Here is a 13,284-nt window from a genome sequence, read left to right on the forward strand (position 1 = left end):
GGGAGAAATACCCAACCCAGCCAAAGGCATCATCAATACCTCTCCCTGGGGCATCGTGCTGATTTCTGGGTGGCCCCTTCCTGGAGCATCCATGGTCCCCATGAGTGGGAGAGTCCATATATTCCTCCTTCCTCAGTGGTTCTGGAAGTGCAAGGAGACAAGGGCCTGCTAGGCCTAAGGTGCGTCACCCCACAGGGTTGACAGGTGTCTGTTTTTTTTACCGGAACTCCTGGTAGAAAAGGGACCCTAGTGGCTCTGGTCAGCACTGCTGACCAGGTCGTTAAAAGTCTGGTTGGTGGCACAGCGAGACTAAGGCAGACTCCCTGCCGTCTGTGGCTCCCCGCGGCTCCCGGAAGCAGCGGTATGTCCCCCAACCCCAGCTCCTTGGCGCAGGGGCAGCCAAGGGGCTCTGCACACTGCCCCTGCCCCAAGCACCAGCTCCACAGCTCCCATTGGCCGGGAATTACGCAGCCAGTGGGATCTGCGGGGGCAGCACCAGTGGACATGGCAACGCACAAAGCTGCCTGGCCATGCCTTCACTTAGGAACCATAGCAGGGACATGCCACTGCTTCCAGGAGCTGCCTAAGCTAAGTTCCACCTGCAGCCTACTCCCCTCATCCACCCCACGCCCTGCCCCCTTGCCCCAGTCTTGATCCCCCTCCCACCCTCCGAACCCCTCGATCCCAGCCTGAAGCACCCTCCTGCACCCCAAATCCCTCATCCCCTGCCCCACACCAGAGCCTGTACCCCCAGCCAGAGCCCTCACCCCCCCACCCCAATGCCCTGCCCCAGCCCAGAGCCCCCTACCGTACCCTGAACCCCTCATTTCTGGCCCCACCCCAGAACTCACATCCCCAGCCCAGAGCCAGTACCCTCTCCCATACCCCAACCCCTTGCCTCAGCCCAGAGCCCCCTCCCATACTCTGAGTCCGAACCCCTCGGTTCCATCCCCAGCACGGAGCCCTCTCCTGCACTCCAAACCCCTCATCCCCGGCCCCACCCCAGAGCCCGCACCCACAGCCAGTGCCCTCACCCCCTCCCACTCCCCAACCCCCTGAGCCAGCCCGTGAAAATGAGCAAGTGAGTGAGGGTGGGGAGAGCGAGCAACGGGGGGGTGGGAATGGAGTGAGCGGGGGCAGGGTCTCAGAGGAGGGGTGGGGCAGTGGTAGGGCAAGGGTGTTGAGTTTTGTGCGAGTAGAAAGTTGGCAACCCTAGTCACCCAGCTGCTGAGGAAGGAGGAATAAGTGGACTCTCCCATGCTGGGGGACCAGGGGTGCTCCAGGAGGGGGGTATAGGTGTCTGGAAGATGAGAGTATGTGCTGTGGTGGGGGGACAGGGAAGGTGCATTGGAGAGAGCCTGCCAATGTGGCCTTGCTGGCCAGGGTGTGCTGCAGGGCAGGAGAGTGTGGGGCATGTGTGTGTATGTGACAGAGAGAGAGAGCAAATCTGCGAGGGTCACGTGCGCATGTGTGAGTGTGGTTAGCGGTGGGTGTGTCTGTCGGGGATGTGTCGTGGTGCGTGTCTGCGAGTGTGTATCCGTGTGTGGGCATGCCTGCCTTTGTAGGGCTGGGACTTTCAATGGGCCTAATGGAGCGAGGCACCCAACGCACAATAACTTGCCAAAAGAGCTGGGCACCTGACTCCCTTAGCCCCAGCCTTTGTCTGTAAGCTGTTCAGGGCATGGTGTGTGTACACAGACCGGTGCATCTGGGGGATGATGATGATGATGATGATGATGATGATGATGATGATGTCATTGTGGGCCAAATTATGAACCCCTTACTCAAACTGGGAACATCCCCATTGACTCCCAGGGGACGACTCACGGAGTAAGGTGCTGACGGGAATAGGGGTCTCAGACCCTGGCTCTGCGATGCCATGTGTCTTTGCTGAGGGGCATTTGCTCAAGGAAGGACTCTGGCGTCTCTTTCTGCACACGTCGTGCCATTTGTAGCTCAGGTTTCTCTGATCCCGAATGGCCTTGTGCCCCTGGCCCAGCCTCAGAAAGCCCCAAGGGATTTATTTTACATGGTGAATTCCTGCATTGCCCAGGGGCCGTTCTCCCTCTCGCTAGGCCTCCCTCTTCTGAGGACCTTGGTGGCACCCCCTGCAGGTTCACCCTCTGGCTCCCTTGGCAGCATCAGTACCCAGACGGGGACCCATACTTACAAGAGGGCATCGTTAGGCTTGGGCAAGGAAGAGCCTTAATGGCCAGGTTTCCAAAAGAGCAGAGCAGCACCCCGTGGCCCTTGTTCAGGGGCCTAAATGGGGGCAGAAAGTCTGGCCCTAGGAGACCAAATGCTGTGTGCGTACCCTGCTTTTCCCATGCAATTCCCAGAGCTGTGGAGACCAGCCACCACATGGCTGAGTCTCAGGGAAGGCAGCATGACAGCTCCTCCCTTCTCACACGATACCCTGGGGGTGGGGGTGGGAGTGGAAGGTTTAGCGACTCCTGCTCAGGTTTAGCCTGCGGAGAGGGGCCCTGCACAGTGCTGCGATTGTGACTCTTTCTTGGGGTGCCCAGAACTCTAAACCACTGTGTTACGCCCCTGTCTGTCCACCTCACCAACAAACTCCTCCAGACTCTGCCAGTCTTAGCCTGGCCTTGCTGGTAACACTCAGTGAACCCGTTCCCAAGCCCCCAGGAAAAGTGTTCCTGAGCAACTAGCCCCGGCCCTGGATGCCCACTGAAATGCCAAGTTTGCTGCTGCCTGCAAAGAGATAGAATCCACACCAGCCAGCTGAGGACACTCTTCACCTTAATACGCAACACTGAGCTGGTCTGTAGGAAAACCAAGCCTAAGTGTCTGAACAGAGAACAGAGATTGAAGAGATCCTAAGCAAGAGGGAAAGATGGTTACAAACAAAACAAAAAGCTCATGCTTTTCTAGTGACTCAAACTTAACCTTAGCAAGCAGCAATCTTCGCCTAAACAGCTGTCACATCTCCCATCAAGCTATCAGCATCCCCAGCCCCTCGGGCAGGAGGACCCACCGTTCACAGGGTCAGAGAGCGCTTCCCCCTTTGTTCCCTAAGTAATGGATAATGAAGGAGGCTCCTTGCTTCTTTTTATAGTCCAGAAAACCTTTGAAACATATTCTCTGAAAAGTAACCCCAAGGCTCCTCTCCTCAGCTGCTTGTTCTCTGGGGTGCAGGCCACAAGCCCGCTCCCCATCCTCTGGTCAATTTGCTTTCTCAGTTGGCTCACTCACTTTGGAGGCAAATGTACTTTCCTTGGCCTTTGCTTGTGATCAAGCCATGCTGTTGTCTCAGAGCTTGATCCATGCTGACAGGTAAAGCCACGTTCCTTTCTCCAAGGCAGGCTTGCTTATCAACTGCCTCCACAAAATATTGTAAGAACGTATTGCCAGCACGCATACACAACTCTTTATACACAACCCGTACATACATCACAGAGTGATCTTCTTGACCAGCATGGCACCAGTTTTCATATGATACCTTACAAGACAGTGTTTGGCTAAATAGTCTCACAGTCATGTGTTGGGTGTAGTGAGTTTGTCAGGCCTGCTGGGATTTATTGTTACATAACCATGCGCCCTTTGCTGGTTGGCATCAGGGGCCTTGTACAGGCCACAGTGATGATTTGGCATCCAGAACCCTGTATACTGCTCACGACACCCACCCACCCCAGCAGCAGCCCTGGCTTTGTTTAGCACCCCTCCGCCCCACTCCTCCCTCAGTGTGAAGGGCTCAGCTTTCTGGCGTCATGTCACTTCTTGACAGTTGTTTGGAGGAAAATGCAGGAACTTTTCACTCAGAACTTTGCATAATAAATGATGTCAAACCCCAGTAGCACAGCGTCATCCCCGCACAGGACGAGAAACTAGAATCCCCCTCCCGCAGCTGGGCAATGCACTGGGGCTTGCCTGGTAGGTCACACGTGTGTGTGTGTCTGCTTCTAATTGCTACCCTCTGCGCTTGTGTGTCTGTGCAAAATAGCATGCTGGCCGCATAAGCATACGTGTACGTGTGTGTGTGTACCCACACCTGATTGCTCACTTACAGGTGTGGGTACACACATTGAGTGTGTGTGGCACAGGAATGTTGAACGAACACATACCACTCCCATTTTGTCCCTGTGAGATGAGCATTAAGGGGTACCACGTAGCCAGCAACCCCTGTCCATCCATACGTAGGGAATGTCAGTGAGCTAAGTCAGGTCACCCTATGCCAGCTTTTTTATTTCTCTCCCTCTTTCTGTGGGGCAGAATCTGTTCGAGAGCATCAAGAACGAGCCATTTTCCATCCCGGAGGACGACGGGAATGACCTCACGCACACTTTCTTCAACCCCAGCCGCGAGGGCTGGCTCCTTAAACTGGGTACAAATCGCCTCCTTGTGCAGCTCTCCCCCATGAGCGTCACCCCAAGGGTTTCCTATGCATCCATGTGGAGGTCTGCAGCAGCCACCCTTCCTTCTGCCGCCGCGGGTTGAGCCTGACCCCTGGGGTTCAGACCTCCTGGCTGTTCTCTAGCCAGCCCACGCCTGCACCTCCCAAAGCCAGTCTGCTCAGAAGGGTGCCGCCCCTCCCCCCAGTTCTGAGCTGTGCCAGCTCCCGCGGTGCGTTCGGCATGGGGCAGAGGGTCTATCTCAGGGCACTAATCTTCAGCGGGTGATTGCAGTGAGCGGGGGCTGTCAGGGACTGACACGCTTTGAATCTTGCTGCCCCTAGGAGGCCGGGTGAAGACCTGGAAGCGCCGTTGGTTCATTCTGACTGACAACTGCCTGTACTACTTTGAATATACCACGGTAAGGCTGCACTCCAGTCAAGCAGATCTCTCCAAGGGGGCTGTATTTTCCAGGGGTAATGAGGGATGGGGATACCCCCCACTCTGTCATCCCTGGACTGCGGTCAGACTGAGTCCCCCCATTCCCACCCCCCAGCCCAGGCTATGACCCACAGCTGCCATTCCAGACTGATTAGAATCAACTACCTGGTACCTTCTGTCTGGCAGAACTCTGGCCAGCTATAGCCATGGGCACCAAGCGCCCCTTTGATTTGCCAGTGTGTTTCCGTTGGGGGCCTGCTTTGCCATAATGCTCTGGGGTGCATGCCAGGGCAACGGGGAGAAACACGTCATTGGGCTGGGTGCTGGGAACATGTCAGACCCTCATACCTGCTTCTCATTGGCTTCCAGGATAAAGAACCTCTGGGGATCATCCCCCTGGAGAATCTATCGGTTCGGAAGGTGGACGACCCCAAAAAGCCAGTAAGTCTCCACCATTTGGTACCACAACAAGCATGTGTCATCAGAGACGCTAGCCGGTTTATCTCCTCCTGCCCTGTTCAGTGGCATTGTCCCAGGCAGCGCTCTGCTGTCTTGGAAGGCAGAGTGTCTGAACGTTTTCCCCAGGAATTGAAATTGGAGGTGGGGGAGGGTCAAATTTACAGCAGGGGGCGGTCAGGGCCGATGAGGGGTGAGACCATGAGGGTGAAGGTGGGCTGTATGGCACCATAGTAAAAACTGAAAAATGTATCTTGACCATTTTATTAGACTTTAAAATCATCACACAAATTAAAGTTGGCTACTCAACTTTATGAAGCACTATATCTACATCCTTCTTGGTTTCTTGTTATAATTTTGCACGACTCTGTTAATGAACTTCTTGAATGCAATGCGTTCATCTTTGGTGGCTTCTCATGTGTCCGGTACTTCCATTCCTTCGATTGATATGCTCATTAATTCATTCGCATGATCAGGCAGAAGGCGACTTCTTTCAAAACACAAAATTCTATTCAATGATGAAAAAGAACGCTCAGCTGTAGCTGTTGTGACTGGGAGTAGCAAGAGATGAATTCCTACTTCTTTCAGCCCAGGAAACATAGCACAAAGATCGGGTCGAGCCACTAGTGATGATAAAAAAGAAGTTGAAGTCAAATCTTCATTCACTCGTCGTATGATATTCCACTCTGGGTTCAAATTCTCTATTCTGTCCTGAGCCCATGGCAGCCCCATTGCTGGTAGTGCCTCACTCCACTCAGCTGTCGGTGTTTTATAGGACAGGGATCTGTTAAAGCTACGTAGAGGTTGAGTAGAATCTAGAAGTCGCTGTTGTAGATTTTTAAGAATCAAGTCTGTGTGCTTTTTCAGTTGTCTTAACAAACACTTCTTGTCCTCTTCACTTAAGGATTCAATATAAATGCCTTCATTAGTCAACTTCTGGACTGAAGTCTTTGCTTCTTCCAGTACTTTTTCAATGGATAGCTCTCTGATTGATCCAAATGTAGCTTCTACTGCTGGACAAAGATCTACTACTCTTGTAGCAGATGCCTGGATGGCATTGTTTAATGACCCAAGTGGTTTCAACAGTAGACTTACAAATGAGAGAATGGCAATAGTCTACTCTGAACATAGTAGCAAAAGTAATCCACCAGCCTCACTACTTAGATCCGTCCCATCTTGGTAGATACTTTCCAAAGCCAGTAATAACGGCTGGAGTAATTTTAAGACAACAGCCAAGGATCGCTCATGAGAAAGCCAGAGCGTTTTCCCAGGTTGGAGTAATTTGAACTTCAGTCTCAGTGTATCTTCTGTATTTTCCAAGATATTCAGTCTTTTTGGACTCTTGCTGAAAAAGAATATAATGAAGACATTAAATTTATAGCTTTTTTAATGTCTTTTGAAGAGTCTGCAGCTCATACTAGCGCTAGTTGGACTAGCTGGCCTCTGCAGTGTGTATAGGAGAGACTAGGGTTACACTTTTCTCTGAGCAAAGCTTGTGCTCCACCATGTCTTCCAGAGAAGTTTGCAGCTCCATCAAATGCACAAGCAGCCATCTGTTTGGGGTCCCATTGACAAGCATTTAACTCTTCTAAGATGTGGGTTGTCACAGATGCAGCCAATGTGTCTTCTATAACTTGAACATCTAGAAATGCATCTACTGGCCTACCCCTGACATCAAGATAACGTACACAATGACTTAGTACTTGATGACCATTTGCATTGGTGCATTCATCAGCCATGTATGCACATTTTTTGAATGCGGTGAGAGAGTTCTTCACTTTTTCAACTGTTGAGTCTTTCACTGTTGCACCACATGCGTCTAGCCAGTCAGTTGAGTTTCTTGCAGAAAGATAGTGAGCATTTGCTGGTCTTGTTTGGAACCGGTGTTCAACTTCAGGATGAAGAAGTGACAATGCACTTAACATTGGCCTCCAGTTTGTGGTGTGTGGTATCTCTTGCTTAAATAGAAAGTATGATGCCACGGCCATGTTTGTTCGCATGAACTGTCTTGTGTCTCCAGCATTCTTAACAGCCTCATTAACACCACTAGTGTTGTCCTTGGTCAGTGGAGACTCAGAGTTCAGAGGTGCTTTCCCATGAGTTCATCTCCCAGGTGGGGGGCAAAAAGGCACCTTGCTCGTTCCTCCAGCTGCTCACTATCTGCTCTGGCCACTGTTGTTCTTTGTGCCACCGTTCACTCCATCGCTCTGTTGCCAATGGCCCTGCGCAGTCACCTTCCTCTGCCACCTGCCACTGTGACCTCTGCGAGTTGGTCTCTTGAGGTTCCACCCAGCTCTCAGTGATTTCAGCTAAGCTCGCAGTGGGGGAACCTCACTGCTAGTGCAGACTGGGCCGTCTCTTCCACAGAAACACTGTCCCACAGCAGGTCTAAGCACTTAGACGTGATTATCAGTGATTTTAGCTGTAGTGGTCACTTAACAAAACAAAGACTATCTCTGGAGCCTAATCAGCTCTGTCTTTAAACAGTGGAGAGGGGCAGGTCTAATAGTACTTGTGACTCAGGCAAACCATCAAGCAAAACACTTGTCCCCACCCTCTCTCTCAATGTCCCTCAGTCAGCACAGGCTAAGTACAGTTCTACTGCCCTTTACTCCTACAATAAGAATAACAACATTTCATTACCCCCCCACACCTCCGCCCCCGCATTCAAGTGATTTGTAACCCAACCAAAATCTATCACTTGGGCAACACAGCTCTGTTTGCTGGATATCGAGGTAGATTAGGTGTGAATGTAAATGGTCCTGAAGCCTTTCCCGCCCCCCAGCCCCCAGCTCATCACTGGCTGTCAGGGAGAGCTCATTTAGACTTTGCTTACAAAGCATATTTTGAAATTATTAGGTTGGCCAACATCACCAAAATGAATGCACTGACATGGTCATAAACAGCTGTACAGGGAAGCTAGTTTATGTTTCAAATCTATTAGACATTTTCAGATACACATATTTTATCATACACGGTATATGCTTTTAAAGTGTGTATTAATGTTTCAATTTCCATTCAAATGTGCAAACAATCACTAAAGTGGCAACCCTGCATGTAACTAATTCACAAAACTGGGAGGTGTGGGGGGATGGTGTGGTGATGATGTGGGGGGGTGGTGATAAATTCAGGGGGGGTAAACACCCCCATGGGGGGGGTGTAGGGAAATCCCGCCCCGGGAGCCAACCCCAGGCAGATTCTCTTTAAAGCTCCACGTGAGTGCAGGTGAGAAACACGGGCTCAATAGCCGCAGAGACCAAGCCCCGCCTTTACCTCCAAGACAGGGGCAGGCCCAGCATGGGCAGCGGCAGGATAAACTTCCCACACACCTTAGCCCTGCTGATGTGCTTCAGGTCTGTCTAGGACGGGCTGCCCCTACTGCTGAGAGGGGGAGTTCAGTCCCCATAGCCTGCTCAGTGCTTGGCCTCTCTGCTGAGGTTGTCAGCGCGGTTGCAATTCTAATCTTCGTTTCGCCGCTATAGACCAGCAGTAACACATGGAAGTCAGTGGCCCTGTACTCGGGTTACACTGGTGGAAAATCAGCCTCAAGCTCAGTGCGTTTGAGATGCCTATTGGCAGTCCTGTCCCTCTCTACAGCAGCTGCTGGTACGCTGGAGCAGGGGCTGGAACAAGATCGCTCAAGGCACAGGGGTCTTGACTTCAGGCCAGGGATGTTATGGTTCTGTTAGAGCTGGATGGAAAAATTCCCGTGACGTTTTTCATGGGAATTGAAATTGAACCATTCTGTGGCGATGGTTCAATTTGGACAGAGTTCCTCCAGAAACCAGGCAGCTTTCGAAACCCGCCTGGCCATCCTGCCAGCTCCTCTCCAGCTCACTGTCTATGAGTTGGGGACCCTGGGCTTTCCCGTTCTGGGACACTGCTGAAATGTCTGGGTTTTGTTCTGAGTTTGAATGGAACCAGATTTTGAAATATTGCAATCCTCCACAAAACGAAACCACCTTTCTCTGCCCGGCTCTGGATTTGGTGCCTTCATCAGGAGCTTGTGCCAAACCACAGCGTGCTACTCTGGAGGAAGTGTATAAACTGGCCAGCAACAAGTTTAGGCTTGAAATTTGACGAAGGTTTCGTACCATCAGAGGAGTGATGTTCTGGAACAGCCTTCCAAGGGGAGCAGTGGGGGCAAAAAACCTAACTGGCTTCAAGACTGAGCTTGATAAATTTAGGGGGACGGGGGGATGGTGTGACAGGACTGCCTACAATGGCAGATCTGCGACTGCTAGCAGCAAATATCTCCAACGGCTGGTGATGGGACACTAGATGGGGAGGGCTCTGAGCTACTACAATGGATTCTTTCTAGGGTGTCTGCCTGGTGGGCCTTGCCCACATGCTCAGTGCCCAACTGATCTCCATATTTGGGGTCAGGAAGGAATTTTTCCCTGGATCAGATTGGCAGAGACCTTGGGGATTTTTTTGCCTTCCCCTACAGCAGGGGTCCCCAATGCGGTGCCTGCAGGCGCAATGGCGCCCACTGGGGCAGTTGTGTGCGCCTGCAGGGCACCGCACCGCCGAAATGCTGCTGACGAGCGTGGCCGCGGGAGAACCGCCTGCTGAAATGCCGCCGAGAAGCATTGCCTTTCCTTGGCCGCATTTCGGCGGCGATGCTTCTTGCCGCTGCTGCTTCTCGGCGGCGGGGTGTCTGGTGCCCACCACAGTCTTCTGGGAATAGGAGTATGCTATTCCCACAGAAAGGTTGGGGACCACTGCCCTACAGCATGGGGCACAGGTCACTTGCAGGTTTAAACTAGTGTAAATGGTGGATTCTCTGTAACTTGAAGTCTCTAAAGCATGATTTGGGGACTCCAGTAACTCAGCCAGTGGTTAGGGGGTCTATCACAGGAGTGGGTGGGCGAGGTTCTGTGGCCTGCGATGTGCAGGAGGTCAGCCTAGACGATCCTGATAGTCCCTTCTGGCCTTAAAGTCTAGGAGTAAGAAATAGCGCTGGGCTGTTAGAGAGGCTCCCCAGGAAAGCTTACCTCAACCTGCCCTCCTTTCTGTCTGTCCCTTGTGCAGAGCCAGTGTTAGTTGCAGTATGGCAGGCGATGCTGTACTGCTAGAGGTGCCCAAAAGCTGTTAGGCAATGTTCCCGTATGACCGTCTCTGGTAGGGTGCATGCGGTGCAGCACAAACCACCGGGTGTTTTCCAGACTCTCGGCCATCGCTCTCACTCTCTGTAAAACATGGTCGGTGGCCACGGTGGCACAGGCATCACTGAGTGCAGAGTGGGGCGGTTTTTACTTGTGACGCCTCTGAGCTACTGGAATCTAACTCAACAATGCTGAGATCCCTGGAGCATGACAGGCAACGTCCTGGCCCCAGTGCAGGAACAGACGAGCCCACTGCCACCTCTGCAAACTCCCTTAGCGTGCCCTCCCAAAGCTGGGCCCCTGGAACAATGGACTTACTGCCTGACCCCCTCCATGTCTCTCCCTGCAGAACTGCTTCGAGCTCTTCAATCCCAACTGCAAGGGGCAGAAGATCAAAGCCTGCAAGACAGATGGGGATGGGAAGGTGGTAGAAGGCAAGCACCAGTCCTACAAGATCTCGGCAGCCACAATGGAGGAGCGCGACCTGTGGATTGAGGCGATACGGTAAGGGGACGGGCCCTGCAGGAGACGAGAGGGCTCCCCCAGGCAGGGTGAAATGGGGTGGAGTGAGCTCAGGCCAGGGCAGACATGGCACTAGCAGAGGCCAGAGCTACCTGTGGTGCGCCGGTGGGCAGAGGTGAATGGCTACGCTGTGCCAGCATGCAGAGCTGGAGGCCTCACCTTGCCTCTGGGGGGCACTTGGGCAGCAGCTCTTTTACATGCAAGGGAGCAGAGGGGCATAGACCCCCAGGGAGATAAACGTTCACACTTGAGCACCTGTGGGCATCCCTGACCTCCTCGCCTCTCCACACCTATGGCTCCAATGGATTAGCCATCTAGGGCCTGGAGGCCCTTGCCGTGAACCTTCAGGCTCCTCCTCTGGCCTGCAAAGCCTGACTACACTAGTTGGAGGCGCCGGGTGCTGCTGAGGGGCCTGCAGATCCCCTGTTCTGGGGAGGGAGGGGGTCCATTGTTTACAGGTTCAGAGAGACCCTTGTGGTTTTCCTTGTCATTTCCCAGCCCTGAATCTCTCTCTCGTTCCTCCTCTATCCAGGACCAGCATCACCCAGGATCCCTTCTATGACCTGGTCTCAGCCCGTAAGAAAAAGATCGCCAGCAAAAACTGAGCCAGCTGCCAGCCCGCTCGTTGCTGACCAGATGATCTTTAATCGCTGGGCCATCTCCTCCCCTACTGGGCTCTACCAGCGAAGGACGCTCGGGGACCAGCACCTTCTCCTACCTCCTGACGGGCCAGAAGATGACTGACAGGCTGGCAAGCCCCATTTTGCTTCTCCCTTTCCAATCCGGGAGTTCAAATCTGAAGGGGAGTAGGTTGATGCAGATGTGGATCTGGAGGCCGGGGGTATGGGCACAGCCTCTCCCGCCCTTGAACTGACAGAGGCTCTACGACAAGACATAGCCTTATATACACCTCACACTGGCCTCCTCACGTTGGACAGGCTGCAGGGGTCTCCAGCCCCCAGCCTTGGCCAGGACAGTCCTGCAGAAGTCTGGTTTCTCAGACTCCCTCCCCAGCCACTGAGCTGGGCAGCAGGCCTGTGGGCTCTTCTGGGGGAATCCCAAGAAGGTTTCCTCCCCCCCAGGATTGTCCAAGCCCGCAGCAGACTTCAAGAGCCAGCTGCATCTCTTCTACGCAAGTAAAAACCTGAGAAGTGAGAGGCCTGTGACCATGGAGAGGTCGTCACTGGGGTTCAGAACCCCTGTGTGAAACCAGAGCCCAAGGGACGTGACCCCATGCACTGGGGAGCCCTCTCTGCACCCTGCCATTCCAGGTTCCTCCACACTGTGCCCCTGAAGACAGCAGTAATAGTTTGGAGTCCCCAATGTGTATATATGTGTACATTGATAATGGGTTGCAGGAAGGAAGCCAAGGGGATTTGGTGGGGACAAGGAGAAATGGTGCACTTTGCTTTGCTCTTCTACCTCCCTAGTCTCTCGAACTCAGAGTCTGGCAAACAGGTCTCTGTGAGGGGCCGAGGCTCTGGAGAGAAGCCTTCAGGGTCTTCTCCCAGCCTGCAGCGCTCCCAGGGTTCGCTCAGCTGCACCGTTTCAGGGGGGCAGATCTCTGCATCCCAGCTGCCCCCAGCCAGAAGCAGGGAGAGCAGGAATGCCCAGCACATACAGTGCCCTGGTGTTTTCAACTCTGGTCTCTTGTGTAAAAAACCCAAACAAGCCGCAGGGTGGAATGATCATTAAAAGGTAAGAATTGCACAGACGATACCAAAGGATGTCACGTTGCCTTCTCTAGTAAGCTGCACACCCAGGGTGATGATTCAGCACAGTATTGGGACACAGAAAGGCACTGAGCAGCTGGATCCAGGCGGGAGGAGGTGTGTGAGCATCGTAACAGGCCAGGGGAGAAGTGGCAGGGAGCCATAGAAGACCATGATGCCCACTGGGAGAAGTCCCCACAAGCCAAGGGGTGGTAGGTAGGAGGGGAATTGCAGGTTAGACTCATACACGCTCCCCACCCTGTCGTTTGCAGGGTCCCTGTGTCTCTTCCTCTCTCCTACCATCCCCGTTTTCTATAACCTCTCCCTGGCTCCTTTCTGTGCCCTCCTTCCTCCCCCTTTCCTCCTGCAGGGGGCTCTGTCCACCAGGAAATCTGCAGCAAACCCAGCACAGCCAGATTAGTTATTTTGCCGATGCACCAGGGATGGGGAATTAATTTCAAGAGGCAGGGACTGTATCTCAGAGTCGAAGCACATGCTCACCCATGAGAAGGAACGTGAAGGTTTTTGTCTGGTCTCTTTTATTAATGTCTCCAGGATTGAAAGTCTGAGTCGCTCATCTGTAGGGGCCCCAGCGTGGGGAAGGCTGGATCATGGGGGGCAGGGGTGGGGTTGGAGGGAGGGGCTTAGAATCTTGCCCTCAGCTGGCAACTTCTCCAAAAATCCACTGTGAATTTT

General features: G+C 53.1%; 1 protein-coding gene and 1 long non-coding RNA gene across 2 annotated transcripts in view; one reads left to right on the plus strand and one right to left on the minus strand.

The window, feature by feature from the left end:
• The window catches only part of CYTH4 (cytohesin 4), a 29,950-nt gene extending 18,349 nt beyond the window's left edge, over window positions 1–11,601 (plus strand). Inside the window, exons 9-13 of the mRNA XM_074941535.1 lie at window positions 4,231–4,342; window positions 4,694–4,770; window positions 5,160–5,231; window positions 10,704–10,858; window positions 11,409–11,601. Of these exons, the coding sequence (XP_074797636.1) occupies window positions 4,231–4,342; window positions 4,694–4,770; window positions 5,160–5,231; window positions 10,704–10,858; window positions 11,409–11,481 (489 nt within the window). The 3' untranslated portion in view covers window positions 11,482–11,601. The remainder of the gene's footprint in view (window positions 1–4,230; window positions 4,343–4,693; window positions 4,771–5,159; window positions 5,232–10,703; window positions 10,859–11,408) is intronic.
• LOC141979368 (uncharacterized) overlaps window positions 1–13,284 on the minus strand; it is a 163,383-nt gene that overhangs the window by 12,695 nt on the left and 137,404 nt on the right. The gene's annotated exons all lie outside the window — the stretch shown is intronic.

The sequence above is a fragment of the Natator depressus genome, chromosome 1, assembly GCF_965152275.1.
Source record: "Natator depressus isolate rNatDep1 chromosome 1, rNatDep2.hap1, whole genome shotgun sequence".
Taxonomy (NCBI): domain Eukaryota; kingdom Metazoa; phylum Chordata; order Testudines; family Cheloniidae; genus Natator; species Natator depressus.